At 32.2% G+C, this 21,614-nt stretch overlaps 3 protein-coding genes across 3 annotated transcripts; 1 reads left to right on the forward strand and 2 right to left on the reverse strand.

Annotated features, from left to right (window-relative positions):
* Positions 1-3,259: 3,259 nt before the first annotated feature.
* On the reverse strand, positions 3,260-10,321 carry LOC134242526 (COMM domain-containing protein 6-like). The gene is made up of 3 exons (XM_062724630.1): positions 10,263-10,321; positions 5,175-5,327; positions 3,260-4,936 (listed from the first exon to the last, which is right to left on the reverse strand). The coding sequence occupies exons 1-3, from the start codon at positions 10,287-10,289 to the stop codon at positions 4,886-4,888; spliced, it is 231 nt and encodes a 76-aa protein (XP_062580614.1). The 5' UTR covers positions 10,290-10,321; the 3' UTR covers positions 3,260-4,885.
* A 523-nt stretch (positions 10,322-10,844) lies between these two features.
* Positions 10,845-14,191, forward strand: LOC134242520 (ceroid-lipofuscinosis neuronal protein 5-like). Its single transcript, XM_062724621.1, has 5 exons — positions 10,845-10,956; positions 11,843-12,020; positions 12,504-12,723; positions 12,860-12,949; positions 13,181-14,191. The coding sequence occupies exons 1-5, from the start codon at positions 10,865-10,867 to the stop codon at positions 13,564-13,566; spliced, it is 966 nt and encodes a 321-aa protein (XP_062580605.1). The 5' UTR covers positions 10,845-10,864; the 3' UTR covers positions 13,567-14,191.
* Positions 14,192-14,894: 703 nt separating this feature from the next.
* Positions 14,895-21,374, reverse strand: LOC134242524 (uncharacterized). The gene is made up of 5 exons (XM_062724626.1): positions 21,238-21,374; positions 18,766-18,924; positions 18,239-18,320; positions 16,087-16,271; positions 14,895-15,580 (listed from the first exon to the last, which is right to left on the reverse strand). Exons 1-5 carry the CDS (start codon positions 21,238-21,240, stop codon positions 15,491-15,493), a joined length of 519 nt encoding a protein of 172 aa, XP_062580610.1. The 5' UTR covers positions 21,241-21,374; the 3' UTR covers positions 14,895-15,490.
* Between the last annotated feature and the right edge of the window lie 240 nt (positions 21,375-21,614).

The raw sequence follows: 21,614 nt of genomic DNA on the forward strand, positions 1-21,614 counted from the left end.
AAAAGGTTGATTCTTACATCTTGTTTCTGCAGGTCTCCAAGAAAAAAAGAAAAACCAAATAAACTGAATACAACAAATTTATAATAGGTTAACATCCTAGCCAGACCCAATATGTCACAGGTGAACCCCAAATAATATTACCCATTCTGTCACAGGTGAATCCAAAACATGAGTACCCATCTGTCACAGATGACCCTTAACATGAGTACCCAGTCTGTCACAGGTGAACACTAAACAAGAGTACCCAGTCTGTCACAGGTGAACACAAACAAGAGTACCCAGTCTGTCACAGGTGAACACAAATAAGAGTACCTAGTCTGTCACAGGTGAACACACACAAGAGTACCCAGTCTGTCACAGGTGAACACAAACAAGAGTACCCAGTCTGTCACAGGTGAACACTAAAAAGTTTACGCACACCACACAAATGGCCATAGCATTAGCTCTTTTAGCCTTTGGCTCAGAAGAGCTAAACAAGAGTACCCAGTCTGTCACAGGTGAACACAAACAAGAGTACCCAGTCTGTCACAGGTGAACACAAACAAGAGTACCCAGTCTGTCACAGGTGAACACAAACAAGAGTACCCAGTCTATCACAGGTGAACCCTAAACATGAGTACCCAGTCTGTCACAGGTGAACACAAACAAGAGTACCCAGTCTGTCACAGGTGAACACAAACAAGAGTACCCAGTCTGTCACAGGTGAACACAAACAAGAGTACCCAGTCTGTCACAGGTGAACACAAACAAGAGTACCCAGTCTGTCACAGGTGAACACAAACAAGAGTACCCAGTCGGTCACAGGTGAACACAAACAAGAGTACCCAGTCTGTCATAGGTGAACCTCCAAGCAAGAGTAACCAGTCTGTCACAGGTGAACCCTAAACATGAATACCCAGTCTGTCACAGGTGAACACAAACAAGAGTACCCAGTCTGTCACAGGTGAACCTCCAAACAAGAGTACCCAGTCTATCACAGGTGAACTTCCAAACAAGAGTACCCAGTCTATCACAGGTGAACACAAACAAGAGTACCCAGTCTGTCACAGGTGAACACAAACAAGAGTACCCAGTCTGTCACAGGTGAACACAAACAAGAGTACCCAGTCTGTCACAGGTGAACCTAAACAAGAATACCCAGTCTGTCACAGGTGAACACAAACAAGAGTACCCAGTCTGTCACAGGTGAACACAAACAAGAGTACCCAGTCTGTCACAGGTGAACACAAACAAGAATACCCAGTCTGTCACAGGTGAACACAAACAAGAATACCCAGTCTGTCACAGGTGAACACAAACAAGAGTACCCAGTCTGTCACAGGTGAACACAAACAAGAGTACCCAGTCTGTCACAGGTGAACTCCAAACAAGAATACCCAGTCTGTCACAGGTGAACACAAACAAGAGTACCCAGTCTGTCACAGGTGAACCTGAACAAGAATATCCAGTCTATCATATGTGAACCCCAAACAAGTGCCTATACCCAATTTTTCAACAGGTGAGTCCTTGCATTTAACAGGAACCTATATCCCATCACACTTAACAAATGCCCTGAATACAGTCAATCACAGATGCAAATTAACAAAAAACCCTATCCCTCCAATAAAACAAGAGTCTGTATAAGGTCTGTCACACAAGAGGACTTATAATATCTAGTTCTATCACAGGTGAATCCAGAACATGGAAGTTGTTCCTTGTCTGCTACAGGTGAACCCCTTGCCCATCCCTCTGAGGGGAATCCAAAACAAGTGTCTGTACCTAGTCTGTCACAGGTTAACTTCAATCTTATCCTAATCTGTATATGTTTTAATCTGCAAATGAAGTTAAAATGATAACCATTTCTAGCTTAACTCTTTCAAGTTGTACAAATTTTTGTTCCCCTTGTCTAAAATGAATGCATTAATAGTGTGATGAAAGTTCAATGGTATGATAAACATTAAGAATTAATTAATAGACCCAAAGTATTTTGACCAATGAATTGTAAAATTGATAAACAATATTTCATTCAAAGAACTGATGATAACAGAACAAAATTGATTTAGGAAATAACCAAAATAGATTCTCTATATTAGCTAAAGCTAGAACCAAAAATTATCAATTTACTCACAGCACTATTTTTGAAGTGAAGTATATCAATAATTAATCTAAGAATATTGAAATGAACAGGCATAAAAACTGTCCACATCAATGAAAATAGGAGAGACTTGATAACTGTTGCTATGAGTGACATGTACTCATTAACTGAGAAGTTTGTAAGATGAGTGACATTTGAATAGTGCAGATCTTACAGATGAAGCTGATTTTCAAATCGATCCTGACATTGTGATTGGCAGGAACAAAGTCACATGAATGAAGAATCTAATTTCATTGGTCTTTACAAAGGCTCCCCAGGTGCTTGATATTGGGAAAGGCTAATAAATGTACTGTATAGGATTCAATTTTAATTAATCATGTGATAATAACATCATTTATTTTTACAGATTTTCTCATAATGAACTTTTTTTTTTTAAAAATATGACTTTTTAATAGGTCTTTTTAATATGGTCATGTTTAAATATTTCACCAGAATTAAATTTAATGTCACTAAAAACCTAAACAACATTCTGAGTAAATTTCTCAGAACTAAATGACTTCAATTCACATATTCTTCTGATTTCATTTTATTTTTTTTAAGGATTACCATACACTGGTTTGCATGAGAAGGCCTCCTCAACAGGAAAACTTTGCTAAAGCTTGATTGACAGATCTTTGTCACATGTCAGTTTCATCTGCCTCACAATGGCATTAGGTTTCATCCTCACTTTCCTCTGCGCACAGGTGCAGCTGCTACGGAAATCAAACACCCTGTAAACATTTGTCGTTTACAACAAACATGACATTATACAAGGAGAGACAAATTAAGACACAGACACTTTAACAAGGTGGAGTACCTTCAAAGACATTAAAATTGTCAAAGTTAGTGAAATTGCTGTGTCAATCTTTTCAGCTTTGTAACATTTCATCCACATTCACTTCATCTGGGTTTTCTAAAGAAGTTTTGATTTTCTTATACTGGTATTGTTAAAAATTAAAAAAAAAAATCTAAGGTACAGATTTCAAGGAATTTGAACAGATTTCATTGTATCTCCCAAAACTCATTGATTGGTGCCTTCACTTAAAGAGACCAGTGCCTTCAAGGAAAAAAAAAAGATTTCCAACCAATTTTGGAACATGAATTCTTTTCAAATACTAATAAACAGCAAAACAACTGATGCAAGAATTTTTTCCAATACTGGTTAGCATAATTACCAAATTTGACAATTCTAACATTTATACATTTAAAACTTTATTTTATAAATGTCTTTCACCTAGTTATGCATATTTGCAGATCAACATCATACAATCTCATTTCAAGGACTAATACTAGTGAAATTCACATATTGTATATAAAGGGAAACAAAGAACACAAAAAATGAAGAAGGTTGTGTGAATGATAATATTACTATGCACAAAACTTTCCAAATAAAAATTGAAAATGTCACTAGTACCCAACTATTCTTAATATCTGAAATCTATATTTTTAAAAATTGAGTTTAATACATGACCACCTGTTTTTTGAGGGGTATGATTTCCTTGTCAATTCTAACACATTAATCCTCGGAAACAAATATCTAAAACAACAGGAAACTAGAACCACCTTGTGTGGAACAAAAATTATGCAATAAGGCAAAAATGAAAAGAAATTTTAGTATGATAATATCTCTGTCCAATAGAAACATGATCAGGAAAAAATTCATATTTATTGACAAACTGTGCAACTTTATCAAGATTAAAGATGCACACATTGTAACTAAATCTTTCACACTGAAGTTGATCACTTGGAAGTGTGATTGATATCTCTAGTTTTTGTCTTTATTTCTGGACAGATTGGAGATATGCCAACAGTAATAATTTCCATCCTTTTAACTCTAAGCATCATATTAACTATAAGGAAAAAATAAGGAAAATTAACTTTTTCACATAAAGGGGACAATATTTCCCCTTCTCACCTATTGTGTACTGAATACAGCATTTATAATCTGGTTTTTTTATCCAAGTGATTTCTGGACTAAGGGAGATAATCAAAGAGTAAGTTTGTCAAAATTTTAACTTGGTCCATGTTTTTTTAACATGCACTATTCATGCTAACTAATCATTCACTGAAATAATTAGTAAAACAGAACATATAAATTATAAAATAACAACATAAGTGCATGAACAGAACACAAACTTACAGCAGGGGATGACAAGCTACCTGAAACTAAAATAATGTAAACTACATGTAGTTATTTTCACTAAGAAAATGAATCAAAAGATGCTTTATTAAGTAAGATAATATTTTGTTTGATACACATCATGTGTCAATTTAAGAACCATTAATGGAACAGAACTCAGTGACATTCCTTGTGTCTTCTCCAAAATCAATAAATTATTGTTAATCATGATTTATGAATTAATTTAATAAATAATAAAACATAAAAGTAAAGTAGACAAAAAGCATTATGCACTACATGACTTTCAGATCTACGATTATTTCAATATGAAACCAATAATTCTCAGATCTAACAGTGGTACAGTCAGGAATTCATTATAAAATGCCTAAGAAACTGAATGTCTTTAGAATATGTACAAAAGTTTTTAGTAGTAAATAAATCCTTTTAGTTAGTTTGTACGGCTAATTCAACTTGTTTTGCACATATTTTGCTTCAAAAGAAATATTTATATTAATGTTCCTTTATATTAATGCTTGTATTCCAAATGAGTGTTGTTTCTTTCCGTTTCATAAGAGTGATTGAACACAGTCTTTTAAGGTCTGAAACTAGCTTATCCTCATTTCCTTGAGTGCTAACCGCTATACTTTTTTTTCTCAAACCATTTCCATCTTATTGGCCATTTCCTTCATTTGCTGTGAAAAATTCTACAAAATACAAATGATGCTGCATAATAATCACTGAGTAATCCAGCATTAATTATTATACATATGATTGTAAATCATATTGTTTTTATAAAACTGACATTGCTTTGAATACCGAGTTTTATTTTCAGTATTTTCTACTGTTTTTGAATTAATTTTTATATGAAATATTATTGAAATCAACAGAAACACACTGATCAAAAAGTCAGTTTGAAAGGATCATCTCCATTACACAACAGACCTGAAACTGTGGTACTGTCATCTCCCTGGAGTGGGTTGATATTTTTCCTGATGGATCTGCAACTTTGAGTGTCATGGTAACATAAGGTGAATTCAATGATTTACATTCATCACTGCTGACTGCTACTCCTAGCTTCCATTTCATGTCAATGAGCTGGAAACAAGAAAGTAAAAATACTGTGAAATCTAGGGATGTGCTATTTTATCGGTATATAGGTATATCACGATTTTTTGTTGAGTGATACATATCGTGATACGGAGACCTAAATATTGGTCTTTAGGTACATATTATAAAGTCCAGAAATTATTCATTTATTTGTTCAATCTTTCAAATTAAAATTACAGTAAGTATAAAAAATGTTGTAAAAAGTGAAAAGAATGGCATCTTACCGCCCAAACATAATTGATTTAGTATACATAAAAATTTCAAGAAAGTAAAATTTTGTTTTTCTAGCATATTTTTTAGAAAAATAATGACATTTCATAATTAATACAGTTGAACCTTGGTATTTCAAACACTAATTTCTTGGATATGATGATTATAAGCAGGAAGTCCCATCCTCTCTTTTTCTTTTAACATTGATTTCTTGAATCCTCTGATATAGTGAAGTTTTTTTCTTGGTCCAATCAAGTTTGAGATAACAAAGTTTGACTGTAGATAACCATAATAAGTGTTTTATACAAGATGGCTGAAACAATACATGGAAGTACATCTAGCTAACACAGCCAATGGTGCCAAGAGTGAAATTTTTATAGCTCATAATTAAAACTCTAAATCCTTTCTGTGTATAGGCCAAAAAAAATTAATCAATTGTTTCTCAGGCCAAAAAAATAAAAATTCAATGCGGCAGGCAGGCTTTTTTTTTTTTTTTTTTTTTTTTTTGAAGCAGGATTTAGTCTACTCTTTTTTTTTTAAATCATTTGTTCAATAAAATGATAATATCTACTAATTCTTAAGTTTTTTTCTCTGAAATTAGTTATAATATGTATTCAACTTTAAATAATGTTATTCCAAACATTTATTTTAAAGTTAACTTATAAAATACTGTAGATTTAGAAGAAAATATTGTTTTTCTACTAAAAACGTCTATCTTAGCATTTATGAAAAGGGCAATAACTCGATTTTCTTTTTCAACTTGGAAAAATAGAAAATTGGGTTATTTCCCTTTTCAATATGTCAATAAAATTGATCAATGCGGCCGTTTTTTAACTGATGCGGCGGTGCCTGAGAAACTATTGATTAATTTTTTGGGGCCATAGCAACATGTTTTCTGGAACAACAACTACATGTACAGTAAAACTAGAGTCGAATCTGGATGTTGTGCATTTCTGCATTTTTCGGTTTGGCATATTTTCGTTCCTTGAATTTTCTTTACCATTTATGTTTACCCGGTATTAGGGTACGTCACTCGTCAGCTTTTTAGAAAAGTTCACGCAGAACCTCTTACTTCAAAACTATTTATTTAAATGCAATTTTTATAACATATTTAAATTCAACAATGTACTGTAATTTTTAGTAAAACATTCAATAAAAAAAATCTGCTCAAAATTTACAAAGAAGCAAGATTTATGAGGGACTACCGAAGACGTACTTTTTTCCACGGGGTCAAAATTCCATGGTATCTAAATTTCTGTTTAATCCACTTGTAGAAAATTACGCGGATTTCCTAGACTGTCACTATAGGCCTTATACGAGGGTTGTTCGAAAAGTTCGTGGACAACTGTCATATCTTTTTTATTTGACGTCATATGTTATCCAAATTTGGTAAAAATATTTTGACAATAAATCCAAATGATATGTATTAAGTTTGACAAAATATTATGATTGATTAAAAAGTTATCCAGATTTTAAAAATGCAAAAATAGGATCGCGGAGCAGGTCAAATTTTAGTCAGTTACAGACAATACAATAAGTAATGTCGATAGTCATGTTCTCTGTAACATGGAGGGAAAACGAAAAACTACCTAGAAATTCAAATGAAGAATTGTTACATCGATACTTGTACCAAATAATGGTTTTATATTTTGCTTTGTTGAAAAGAAATAAACTTGAGAAGATAAGTAGTCCTTATTGAAGACGACAAAAATGATGACGTTTTAGAACGTCACGGAGCAGCAGATACCGAAGCAATTTTGTGTTTTTCTCAGAAAAAATCCTGAATAAACTCTTAAAATGTTGAAGGAATTCAGAAAATATGTCACAAGCGAGTTGTGCATGTGTGTACAAATAGTACAAGCAATATTTGAGTGACGGAGACTCTGTATCGGATGAGGATGACCTGTGAAGAAACGGTTTTACTGTAAACATCTGAAAAAAAACTTTAAAATTTGAAACGTAAATGAAAGACAAAGGCGCTTCAGAGTTTATTATTCTGTGAAAGCAGAGTTAGGACTAAAAGAAATTAAAACCTTAACAAAGGAAATTATACACTGAGATCAATTCTTAAAAAATAAATGTCAAGTATTAGAAAAAGAATTGAATGAATGGGCATTGGAATATTCTGTGTGAAATGTAAAGGTATAGTATCTATTATGAATTCTCGATGCTATGTGTTGACGTTACATTGCCGTTTTGTGTGCTCCGCGGGTACAAAACGTTGATTTTAAAATGGAGTAAATTTATTTGTGTTAAATCGAATGGAATGAAACTTCACACATCAACATAACAAATATTTTTATATATTACAATGTGCTTGTTTTAAATTTCCAGTGAGTAATATAACGAAGATAGACATCGTCCACGAACTTTTCGAACAACCCTCGTATTTATATAAAGTATGCTTGGACAAATTTCCACGGAAAAGAGCCATAGCGCAATTGATAGTCACTTTCGCCTACTCTAGTAGTGATTTTTAAACACATTGATGAACCAAACTTTTGTCATACAATGTTAGTTTATACATGCCTGAAAGTAAATCACACAAAAATAATATTCAAATATTAATCATTTCCTCATATAATAGATATAAAAATCATTCAGTTTATGGAGAGTATAGTAAATACTGAGGTATCCCCCTAAACAATGACAAACTGTAGCAAATGACCACCCTTAACCAGAAAAACAACTTCTGAATAATTGTGGTAGTTGTACTTAGTTTTATTTTATTTTAATTAATGCTATATTTATTTTATTTCAGGAATTTCATTCATTCATTCATTCATACATTTACACAAGCGCTGCCCATTACTAATATTTTGTTTAAAATCATAAACATCCCTAATTAAATAATGGTTTAACCCAAAGACTATGGGTTAAGATAAGTTTTATGGAAGAGTCTATTTATAAATAAGGGTGTAGTCTATATTCATCCTTTCTATTGGTCAGTTGGTGTTGAATCGTCAGTGTTTGTCCATTCAGGCAGGAAACCTTTGTTTTTATTCTTTTCAAAGCTACTGTTTGAGAAGGGTGTTGTCAGAGACTTGTTTTTGTCTATTTTCAAACCTGATATTTTTGGAGTAAATTAAACACCCATAAACTGTAAGTAAACCCTTTCTTAAACTATAAATAAATGATCATAAACTGAAATTAAAGATAATGAATGAATAAAGTATATTAAACTTAAACTTGCTAAACGAGTATGAATGTGATAGAGTGAAAGTTTTGAATTATTAAAGTAAAGACTGATATTGTAAAGTATAAGCAAGTTATGTTTTAATCTAATTCATGTAGATCTTTGGAATTAAGATTTGAGTCTGAATTATTCTGATTTTATGATTTGTTAATTCATTAGGTCAGTCATCATGTAATTTATTGACTCAAAATCCTGATCAAGTGATAGATCACTCAGTTCCATACACTGGTATGTTTAAACTCATATTTTTTTTAAAGTATTGTAAATAGATAAATGATAACTGTAAAAGAAATATAACCTATAGTCAATTTGAGTTTCAAAGAGTTATTGCCCTTTGAATGTGTTTAGCATAAATGTGAAGTAATGGCCTAAATGAATGTTTTATGTGCTTAAATTGAAATCATTTTGTGTTGTAAAGTGAATGTGCTTGTCTTTATGTTGTCTATGTGTTTATACGTTGTTATTGTTATTTTAGGGTTGATTTCAACTATTTCAACTTTATTCAACTTAATTTATTTCATCTATAATTCAACGTCATTATCTCCATGGAATAAACGAATCCAACCCTATTACCGTCTTGTTCATATTAATTGCTACAAGAACCGGCTACATAATTTTATTTGGATATGACTGCACTTCATTTCATTTAGATAATTTTGGTTAAAGGTGGTCTTCATGTTCAAAATATATATTTAATTTTTCTTCCCATATTATTTAAAGATTCAATAATCTGTCTTAAATTTGTCCTTCCGATTACAATGACAATGACTGGCGGTGGTAAGATTGCTTGAGTGTGAATTGAAAAGGTACAATGTATCTATAAATAGAAACAGGTGATTTTCTTTTAAATACTTTTATCCTGCAACTACCCCTTGCATTGACCTAATAAAGGTAACCTAATAAACCAAAGCTTTATCCGGTCACTGCCCTAATAAAGCCCCGTGCATGTATTCCAATGTTCTAAAAGAACTGTGACGTCACGTATATTGCAATGTTCATGCCATGGCATCATAGTTTCAACTGCAAAGACGTGCCTAAATCTGTCGAAAATAGCTAGTTTTGGACGTTCAAATGTAAAAAATATGTTGCAGGATAAACAAAATACATGATAACTGTCTTGAAATATTTGGGCTCGGGTCGAAACTCGGGTCTATCACGTTTTTTTACCCTCGCCCAAATATCGCTTATATTTCAAGACAGTAACCATGTATTTTATATGAGTCGGCTTTGTCGTCGGTAAGGCAGCTATGGCCTCTATGACAGGTCCAGAAACTCTACGTAGGTATTAATAGCTACCTATCACGCTATTTTTTACCCTCGCCCAAATATCACACTGATGATGAATATGACAAAAATTTGGCCAAAAAATATATTTGTATATTATCAATTTTGCATAGACTAATGTTAAAGTAACCATGTATTTTATATCATTAGTGTGACCATATAAAAAAAATGTCGGCTTTGTCGTCGGTAAGGCAGCTATGGCTCTTTGACACAACACATGCTTTAGTCTTTACCTTTCCAGCAGTCAAAGCACTGTCCATAGCTGAGCATTCTTTCTGAAATAGAAAAGTAAGTTAGTATAAAAATAAGTATGTTCTGACTTGCTACCTCTCGCCTCTATCAGTTTAATGGCCTATAGGCAGTTCCCACACAGCTCAGAAAGCTTTCATCTCATATTGATATTTCTGCATTTTAATTTCATATAGTAAGTATAATCATTAATTCTGCTAGCTTTGAAGAGGCGAACTTGTCAACGCTAAATTGCAAATGATGAGGAATGTAAGTTAAAAAAAACATTAATTTTGGTGGTGGCAAATTTCGAATTTCGAATTTCCTACCTTCCAAGTTTTTTATTAGTTAATGCGAACGTATTTTATTCTGATTTTTAATGCCTACATATTCTTCTAAATTCAAAATACAGTACATGTTGATATTCTGGTTTTAGTATGAATGAACATAAGTAAACAAACTTTACTTTATAACATGAACAACGAATTCACAATTTTTCAATACCATATCATTTATAATCAGGGACCTATGGGTCCCTGTTTATATTAGATAGCACGTACGTTGATTGGTCACGTGGTTCTTGGCATTGGCATCACATGACTCTAACATGGCAGCTTCCGTGATCATAAACTTTTTCTTGCTTGCTTTATTTGCAAGTTTATGTCATACTGCATTTGGACAGTGGCCAATTCCGTATCGGTGTGTTAATAATTAATGACAGGGCTAGGGTTGGAATTTTTCTTAATGTTTTTTTTTTAACAGAAAAAATTCAAAAGTTTCTTTTTTTTAAGCCATAACCTGATTACCTGGACACTTGATCTGACAATTACGGTTAATGATGTAGTTCACTGCATTTTAATTTTCATTTAAATGTTCTTCAGTGATATGTTATTCAAGGTTTAATCAAATCCAGTCTCCAGTGTCACTAATAAAATATCACAGTTAGGCCAAAAAAAATAATAGTCTTGTTTCCTGCTACCAGCCAGAAAAAAATAGGGTAGGTAGGTAAGAGAATTATTTTATTTTTTAATTTTATTTTTTTTTTTCCAACGGTATTTTTTGGATATGAACTACTACAAAACCAAATTAAACATGTCATTGCCAGGTAGATATTATCTTTTTAATAAATGAAATTCCATGTCTTTTGATGCACAACTCAAGTGGAATTTTATGTAAGTTCATATTCTATAAATATATTTCATGTAATACAACTTGAGTATAATTTTTTTTTCACTTTTGAAACATGAAATTCCTAAAATTTTGAATTTTTTCCCCAAAAGCCAAAAAAAACTTTAGGGTCGGGTGCAAAAAAATAGGGTAGGTCGGGTAGCAGGAAACAAGACTATTTTTTATTTTGGCCTTATCTGCAATAAAAGACCGAAAATCAAAACAAGATAAAGGGGCTTGCAAACAAAACGGGGAAAAAATTAAATTAGATCTTTTTTCTTCAGAACTTCATTATATTGTTGATCCTTGTTCCAGGCCTGTGTTAACTGAATTGCACTGTATCTGGAAAATCTTAAGTTTCTACATCACTGTAATTCTCCTGAATTAATTGACCTGAATATGCATACATCTGTTTTAGGCGTTTCAAATACAGACCAATATCCAATACATACTGCAAAGCAGGAGTGATTCCATTTTGTCCAACAGGACAGCTACCAAATTCAATGCCCAAATTTAAGCCAGATGACAAAGTCCAGCTATTTGCAATGAAAAAACCAGTATGGCAGTTCAAGTTTGGAAATACGCTTGGGAAATTTGTGAGTAAAAAATTACTGCTACTTTAGAAAGGATAACTCAGATTTCTTACAGATTAATGCATGTCTTAAAAATGGTTACTATCTGATATTGTAGCATTTTTTAAAAACTTACATGTAAGGAAGTTTTAAACAAACACTGCTCTCTGAAGAGTTTTTATTCTGTGGAAGATTTAAACAGTTACTGGTCTGCCTTTTTGTATAAAAAAAAATGGAGTCTGTTGTAAATGATGCAATTGGAAATAGAGTAAAATATTCCTAACGTTATATTAAACTAAGATAATGTAATTGGATGCTCATTGTAAATAAAATATTGTGATTTCTGATCACTAATACTTCATTGTCTTTGAACATGCCAGCTGTCCCTAGTGAACATGTTGCCAATGGACCCTTGGCATATTTCATTCAATATTCGTGGGCTTCCTTTATTTATATGTCTGAAACATGTTGATATTAATTTATAGGAGACTACTTTATTGTTTGCAGCACATCATACATGATGCTTTAGGGATACGTAATCTGAACACAGGCCTGAATTATACAATGGAATGGTACGAGTTGTTTCAGCTCTTTAACTGCACATTTCCTCACATTGTCAATGAGTCACTGCTGTGGTGTAATCAGGGAGCAACATGTATTTATGATGGCATTGAAGACAAACTGTGGAAAGAGAATGGGACACTAAAGCTCATAGCTAACACTAACGGTAAAAATTTCAGTTTACTAGTTATTCCCTCTTGTGTCCAATTTTAGTGCTTTATTGTAAAATTAATTTTAATCCTCTTGAAATAATCATATATACATAAATGTGCATATAGCCACATGTTTTGCATGATTTTCAGGTGATGTGTTCAACCAATTTGCAGAATGGGTTTTGTGGGACAACACAACTGGACTTTATTATGAGACTTGGACAGTCAGAGACAAACCGGGTATTTTTAAAATATATGTATAAACTTCAGTAAGATTGGACTCCTTCAGTGAAGTGGTCTACCACTTTATCTCTATGAATCTACGAGATAGAAGGCACAGTCCATCAGTTTGGGGGGGGGGGCTTTTTTTTTTTTTAATCTAAGTACATAGTCGAAAATTTGAATGAATTTTTGAAATGAAAAGTGTATGATTTTCATATATGAATAATAAGTATGTATTTCTTATTACAGATGGGAAGTTGTGGTTTGATTCATTTGACTGTGCCAGTTGGGTTTTAAGGGCACTTCAAGAATTTGGGAAGCTGGGAGTCAAGTTTTACCAGAGTGTAAAACTGAACTACACCCGCATAAATTTGTTCTCAGATACCCCAAGGTACCTTGGAAATGCCTCTGTGGTGTTTGCTAACAAAACACTCAAGAATGATGTCATGAAATTCTACTCCAAATTTCAAGCACACGTGGCCAGCCCACTACTGATAGAGCATTTAATATCTGCCCTGGAAGAGATACTCATTGAGAACAAATTTTATTTCTTTTACAATGAGGAGTATTGGTTTTTGCCAGTGAAATCTCCTCATGTGAAATTAACTTATAATGAAGTACCTCTGCCATCTTGAATGGTATTCCAAGGTTATTTTTATTTCTTGTCTTGTGTACTATCAAAAATGCTCAATTTTGTCACTAAAAACATTCATGGGGTGATCTTTAAAAATTGTTTGTATACCCTTTCCTGACTGACTGCCTAAAAATGGCCCACTCAAAACTTTTTTAACCTCTAAGAAACAGTTTTCTTTTTATTCATGGAGTTTCTCATCCTGTCAATATGTATGTTTCATTTTTTTACCCTGGGTTGGGAGAGGGGCAAACAAACATTATTTTAAAGATGGCTTAACAATATTAGATGTTATCATTCAAAATTAATCACTATAATTTATGAAACACGGGTATTTATACATTTTCACTTTTCAGCAAATCTAGTCATGTAGCATTAATTCAAGTGATATTATTCCTGATGGACAGGTCAGTCTTTAAAAAAAGTTTTATAATAACGATGCTTTAATACTCATGATGAGTGTACTCAGATTGGGCATTTGTAATGTGGCTTACAATGTATATATTTTTCAATGATGTAACCAAGAATAAATCGGTATTAAATTAATTTGTACTATTATTTACTAATGTTTAATCAACAAATCTGTGATAAAAATGTTTACAATACTGGTGCTCAATTATATTTATTACTTCTTCAGTGATTTTTGAAAATAAAATAACTTAGATACTGATTTTCAAAGAGTTTATTTTCTCCAATATGGTTGATTAAGACGTCAAGGTGGGAGTAGAGATACATGTACACTGTATTATATTCCTGCGTCAGTAAAGATCAAACTTTTGCTTGCAGTTTTGAAGCCCATTTGTCTGAATTATATGAACAGTGGATATACACTATATACCCAAGCATGTACAATCTTACAATATTTCCATTCAGAACATCAGTCACCCTTTTCCATCAGGTTGAGAAAAAATCTCATCGACAGAAAAAGCCAAGTTATGTTCTGCTTGACAATATTTCAAGATCACCTTATAAATAAAAAGAAATTTCTGGGTCATGGCATTAAAGTTTTTATATAAGGTTATCTTCACCCTCTAACACTTCTATAATAAAGAAGTTTTGCTCCATTTAAATTCCTCAAAAAATGATTGTGATCAAAGAGAGATAACTCTGTCTCTGATTTAACCTTAGGTATACAGGGAATACTTGTCTATCAAACATTTTCATTATTTTTCCAGTAGAGATAGAAACATATTCACTGGTAAACTTATGAGACAGAAAATCTCAAATGATCATGAGTTATACATTTTACTAGAAGAGTTAAAACAAGTAAAAGCAGTCAATATCAGACAATTTACATGTAGTTACCCTTCAGGTCTCAAAATCAACACAAGATTTAGGCATTCAGTAGTTTATTTTTTATGGCAATATTAGATACTGTAAATATTTCTGAGAGTATACAAAACAAACAACTAGAACGGACACAGGGATAAATGCTTGTTCAGATCTATATCATCAACACATAATTACATCAAAGGCTAGTATTCCTTAAAGCACTTCATAACAGCATATTGAACAATTCAAGAAACATTCATAATTTACCAAAAGTTCTACATTGAAAACTATTTCTTTACCGTGGAAATGAAGACAAAACATTCATCATTAGAAAGATAAGAATGAAGACAAAATACAGGGCTGGAAGAATTGAGGTATTATTATAAATTTAACTAGATTGTCTCCATAAATAGGTACACTGGAACAACAAAACAATTTTATCAGTCTTAATTTCATGAATGACTTAATTTATCACAAGACATAAATAATCTAACAGTTATCTACCATACATCATCTTCATCCACTCACACAGACACCGTAGAATGTCTCACTCATTCCTCTCTGTCAATCAAAATAAGCTCCGCCTTTCTGTGGTCCCAGACAACCAATGAGAATGTGGCTTAAGAATGTTTGAGATTTGAACAGTCTAGTGGTGGTTAATAAAGACTTGTTTTCTTCATGATCTTCAGGAATTCTTGTTCATTGATTTCACCATCACCATCCCTATCTGCTTCATCAATCATTTCCTGTAAAACAAAAGAGATATTAAACTTGGAATTTCTGAGCAAGACAGGCTTTTGTGTTGTAGCATTTAGGAGAAATAACTATTGATAAAAATATTGTACTTATTAGTTCTATATTAATGCTTTTAGAATATACATGTGTGTGCAGAGTTTAAATATGAATGACAAATACTGCATATCTATTGCAGGAATACAAAGGAACACATATACTTTACAATAAGTAAGACTCTGATAAATGCAGACAGATGGACACATACTAGCTTATGTAAATATTTTATATTCAACTCATTAAATTTCAGATTAGACAAATGTGCTTTCATATTCATTAGACAGATTTGAGCAATTCCCAGAATAACTGCTGTAACAGCTAGGAGATACAAGTAAAATTATTAAACTCTGAGGACACTTTGTGTGAATAGCTCAAAAATGGGTAATCAGCTAATGTAAATGACCTAAAAAAAGAGGATATCTTTAAGAGATTCTATTCCATATTGAAATTAATAATGTACCTGAAGTTCTTCATCTGTTAGGTTTTCTCCCAATTCTTTTGACACCCTCTTTAAGTTCTTAAATGAGATTTTTCCTGTGTCATCATCATCAAAAAGCCTGAATGCTTTCTGGATTTCTTCTTTCAAATCTTTTTCACTCATTTTCTGTGTCATGATATTTTGGAAGTCATTGTAGTCAATGGTACCTAAAAAATCAAAGAAAACACAGGTAACCTAAATGAACACTTGACTAATATTGAAGAAGTGTACATCCCTATTCACAACATTTATGCAACTTTGCAATTTTTGTATGATAGTTACTTAGGAATAATTTAATTTTGCTTGTAACAGCTCATTTGATTGGATAAAAAAATTTACTTCATATTGTTTAACATAAGTTGTTAATGTCACAATGACTTACATTAAAAACATATTTATTGTAAACCAACTTTTATTCATGATGACTTTTATTTCGTAATTTACCAGGGGCAAGCTAGTCCAATACATTAAAAACATATTTATTGTAAACCAACTTTTATTCATGATGACTTTATTTCGTAATTTACCAGGGGCAAGCTAGTCCAATACAATTAATTTTCGCAATCAAGCCTTTTTCAGGATCTGTATTTAATAGACACAGAGATTTTATGGACCCCTTCACTGCAAAAATTTCTCGTACGTGAATAAAGTTGGTTTACATTTACCGCTTGATGTAATTTTTAAAATATGTTCAATTAAAGCCATATTTGAGGCAAAAATTATAGTATTATGTTCACTGAATGATGGAAAATCAAATTTTAAGGAATGAAATTAATAGCTACCCAAGTTACACTGGTATAACATGGGTTAGAATAGTTTACATTTTTTCATAAGCTGCTTTGCAGTTTATAAAGCGTATTACTAAACTGTTCCAACAAATGTTATACAGTGTACAGTAAAACTCGGTTAAAGCGAAGTCCTGGGGACCTGTGAAAGTTATTCGCAATATCCGTAATTCGTTATATCCGTATAACGAATTTGTATAACCATATTTAGCAAATTTGCAGTATGCATGTTTTCCTTCAAGTGTTTCTACTAAATATGTTAGGGAAGCAAATACTGCAAAACATACTTTCGATAACTAAGGTTTTATTTACTCCTACAAGTAAGAGCCTCGGTTAACGTCCCTACGCTCCTTATATACCTCGGACTCTTACATCCGAAGGCCATTTTCTTACGAGCTCGTTCCGCCTGAGATTTTGGGCGGAACGTATTATGCGTGAAATAAACTGTTAACAAGTAATTTTCAGGTACCTACGTGTTTGCATGGGGTATGAAAGTCACAAGAAAGAATAAAATCCATTTAATTCAGTGTGCATTATTGTTAATTGATAAAAATTGTCATTATTCCAATTTGTCACCAGAAGTACTTTCGATTTGACTTCACATTAATTTTGCGGATTGCTTGTCAGAAAACGAAATTTTCGTTGCATTACACTAGTTTCGTTTCGTCAGAATTTCTGAATTCCATTTCAGAATTTTAAACAGATGACTTGTTTCAATTTCTGCTTCGATTCAAAAAATAATGGATTTATTGCTAATACGAGAGGTTAACAGTGTTTTATGCGTAAGTTTTATCGTAAATATTGAGTATTTTATTATTTCGTACCATTCGTTAATATACAAAGCCTTATTTCTTAATAAAATAATTTATTTCCACTTGGGGTTTCAGCGGCGAGAATTTTTGCAATGGATGCTAGAGGTTACGCGGCGCCAAGTCAAAAGTATCTCGCCGTGAACCTCTAGCATGCTGGAGTAAGGTTTTATTATGAATTGAATTTTTATATTCAAATGCTAAAACAATATAAAGTCAGTTCAGTTTATCAAATTTTGAGTTCTTTGAAAGTTCGTTATAAAAGATGTAAATTTCATTATATTTAACCTAAACGGGACTCATAATCAGTTCGCTATATCCGTAAATTCGTTATATCAGAGTTCGTTATAAACGTAAAATTTTGCAAAGATTTGTTAAAAATTTTGCCGGGGATCCAAAAAACTTCGCTGTATCTGTGAATTCGCTATATCGGTGTTCGTACTAAATAAGTTTAACTGTATAAATTGAATAGCTATTAAATTCATTCGTAAAATTATGTATAAAACTAGAAAGACAAAATTATAATTGTAAAGCAAATACCAGATCCTTCTTTATCAATGTCAGCTATCATCTTTTTGATTTCCTCTTTCTTAGGTTCAAAGCCAAGAGCCCTCATAGCTACCTATAAAATTAAAACAATGAATCAACTCTATTGTGTGGAAATATATACAGCAGAAAAAATTATGCTGTAGATTTTACTTGCATAACAATAGTACTATTTAATGTTATTTTTGAAATCTGTTGAATATCAATACCGTACATGTTTTCTTGCATTTTCACACAACGGTAGTACAATAAGTACATGTAATATGCATCAAAAAATTTTGAACTGGGTTTAAAAAAATCACAAAGTTTGCATTTAATGTATTTCATATCAATTTTTATATTTAGCATATCTATCTTGATATATATATATTAAATCCAAAGATTAAAATCAACCAAAAAAAAAGAATTTTTTTGGTGATATTTTTATATTTCTATACATGTACATGTATTGGTATGCAGATTGTCCTCACACAGAATCAATAATACATAAATTGTCTGTAAACTTTAAGATATTTACATACTTTCAACTCCTTGGCATCTATAGTACCAGATCCATCTGTGTCAAACAAATCAAAAGCTTCTCTTATCTCCTGCCTTTGTTCATCTGTCAGTTCTGGTTTGGGACCTCCCTTCTTTCTAGCCCCACCCCCTGCTAATGTTGTCTTTTTTCCATATGATGCCTAAAAAATATCAAAGAAAATATTATATTTTGAACTCTGAAAATATCTCTGTACTTTACATAGTTTATATACTTTGGTATCTTGAAAAATGCAGCGAGTGCTGCAACACTCATCACTGCGAGCTCCCAATCGACAATTCTTGGCTGACTCCACTACGCTCCATTCAAACCTCGGATGTGATAGATGGAGTAATACCCATCAAGTCGACACATTTCCCCCCTGGAAACTGCCTTGTCACTCATTTCATATTTCGTTCTGCCTCATGTTCTTTGAAAAGGTTTCTTTATTTGTATAATTCCTCATTAATTACAACCATATGTTAGTAGTCTTTGAAAGTGAGAACACAGTGTTCAGCATGCAACAAAGTAACTCATATTTCAAAAGTATAACATTTGAATATAATTCAAATAAGATCACATTACTGAATCAGCAAGATGGAAGATCACTGTTGACATCCGAGGTTATGTGCAAGGTACAAGCCATCCGAGAAACTCAGAGTGGCGAGCTCCATAGACAATGCCTGGACTAAGAGAAAATTCAGACTACTGCACATTCATTCGATAGAATTTTTCCCCAGTAATTTGGACCCACAATACATCGCTTTGTACACAAAAGCTTAAGCAATGTTCTTGTGAGAATAACAACAACAAATAAACGAATAATACACTTGCCTTGATTTAAAGAATTTATTGCAAAGAAATAGTGAATAAAACGGTTCTTCATTAAAATCAGTCCTGTTCAGGCTTTGGTTTGGTAAAGCAACATGCTTACAATGTCAAATGACACATGCGGTTTGACGAGCCCGATATAAATGAAAACAGGATAAGTATCTGCACTCGCCCTAAATAAGTCCAATCTTATTTGTCCAAATCATATATTCTTTAAGTAAGCATATTTAAAACAAGTGTTTAACTATGCAGGTTGAAGGTGTGGGATATTTTTTTCTTTATAATTTAGATAGGACTTGTCAAACTGCACATGCCATTTGATGTGTCTACACTCTAACATCACATAACATTGTATGTAAGTTACATTACCAAAAGAAGCCTGAACAGTGCTGAAAGTAAAAGAATCTCATTTCTATTCGCCCAGGCGTTGCTTTAATATTTATCAGCGGCGCTTTGCAATGCCTAGCTGCGCTTGCTATAAATTTGTATAAAGTTAAAATAAATCTGGGAAGTTTTGCGTGTGATAGCAACATTCAAGATATTCTAATATTTTAATTAAAATCAGATTGACTTCTTACATTTATAGTTGCAGGATGCTCGTGAAGCGAGTTGCTAGCATGTAAGAACAAGGAAATTTGGAATGAATGTGCATACGTCAGGCAAATTTTTATGTGAAACATTCCAGAATTTCTTACTACCCAATGTCCGTTGCTAAATTATACCGTATAATGCTATTAACCACCCCTAGCGGCGTCTTTTCCAATGCCTAGCTGCACTGACTAAAATCAAAGTCATATAAAAAAAAAGTTAGGAATTGAAAATGAAATTTGGAACATCCAATTTGTGTGTGAAAATGAACAATTTAGCATAATTTGGGTAATATTTTACTTTTAAAATCATTATGATTCTTGTATTTATTTCTATTTTCTTACATTTTTTATAAAATATCACATTAAATATTTAAAGAGAACACCAAAATAAGCCCCCTTTTTGCAATTTTCTGACAACGGGTGGTTATTGGGCAGTAATAACGTAAAGCATAAAAGGCTTTCCTGAAATCTCTCAAAGAAACAAAAAATAACTCTGCAATGTTTTTGACCAAAACTGCACTAGCTATTAATTACTCCGACAAAGTATTTGTGTGGCTTGATGTTTGACGTGGCTGATCAATTTTTCAAGTGTTTTTGATAGTACAAAGTTCTGTGCTCACCCCAACGGTCACACCGTAAACAATGGATTTCAGACTTTCATGACAACAGTTAAAATTATCCAGCTTAATTTAGTATTTCTAACACTTTTTCAACAATCTTTTTAGGCCTAGTATACAATGAATTTTAAATTTAACTGACATCTTAAAATTAAACCATTTTTTATTTCATAATAAATCAAATGTTGATATGCCATAATAAATCTTGTGCAATATCTGTCTTTTGGCTTTATTTTATTTGCTTCGGAAAATTTTCCTCAACGCAAGTGAAAACATGCACTTTCCACGCGCACTCTATAGTTATTTTCTAATTATCTGAACTGTTATTTACTTGAAATGTTTTAAACGCTTGACTGTTCTTTCTGTGATTTTATCAATAGTTATCAATTAGGAACCACTGAATAAATTAATTAATATAAGCATAATTACGATTTTTACCATGTCTGTTTTGTTGATCTTCGAGACGAACCGCTTAAAATGCCCGGATGTAATAAGCGTCGCAGTGATTGCGATGCCTAATTACACTAAACGAAAGAATACTCTGTTTTAAGCAACAAATCCTTGATATAACAATGCTTTAATCATTTTAAATTGATTAAGATACATGAATAATAGTTTAAGATATGATATATATCTTTAGACCATTGGTATTCTATACAATAAAAAAATAACATTAGATATATTTTTATGAAGTTTTCACTTCTGTGGTCTAAATATTTAAAAATCATAACAAAACGTATGGTTTTTTTATGATTTTTAAATATTTAAAATAATTTTAATTAAAAATAAAAAACCAAAAAAAGTACTTTCTGTTT

This window comes from Saccostrea cucullata, unplaced genomic scaffold (genome assembly GCF_032062105.1).
Source record: "Saccostrea cucullata isolate Sc308-1 unplaced genomic scaffold, CSIRO_AGI_Scuc_v1 ctg266, whole genome shotgun sequence".
Taxonomy (NCBI): Eukaryota; Metazoa; Mollusca; class Bivalvia; order Ostreida; family Ostreidae; genus Saccostrea; species Saccostrea cuccullata.

Excerpts from the sequence above, each read along its gene's own strand:
- LOC134242524 (XM_062724626.1), bottom strand. Across the intron at positions 18,321-18,765 it reads TAGATGCCAAGGAGTTGAAA|GTAGCTATGAGGGCTCTTGG; the intron begins GTATGTAAATAT and ends TTAATTTTATAG. Across the intron at positions 15,581-16,086 it reads TAACAGATGAAGAACTTCAG|GAAATGATTGATGAAGCAGA; the intron begins GTACATTATTAA and ends TTTGTTTTACAG.
- LOC134242526 (XM_062724630.1), bottom strand. The coding sequence starts at position 10,289 with ATGGACAGTGCTTTGACTGCTGGAAAG. Across the intron at positions 5,328-10,262 it reads GTGCTTTGACTGCTGGAAAG|CTCATTGACATGAAATGGAA; the intron begins GTAAAGACTAAA and ends TCTTGTTTCCAG. Across the intron at positions 4,937-5,174 it reads TGACAGTACCACAGTTTCAG|AATTTTTCACAGCAAATGAA; the intron begins GTCTGTTGTGTA and ends TGTATTTTGTAG.
- LOC134242520 (XM_062724621.1), top strand. The coding sequence starts at position 10,865 with ATGGCAGCTTCCGTGATCATAAACTTTTTCTTGCTTGCTTTATTTGCA. Across the intron at positions 12,021-12,503 it reads GAAATACGCTTGGGAAATTT|CACATCATACATGATGCTTT; the intron begins GTGAGTAAAAAA and ends TATTGTTTGCAG. Across the intron at positions 12,724-12,859 it reads GCTCATAGCTAACACTAACG|GTGATGTGTTCAACCAATTT; the intron begins GTAAAAATTTCA and ends CATGATTTTCAG.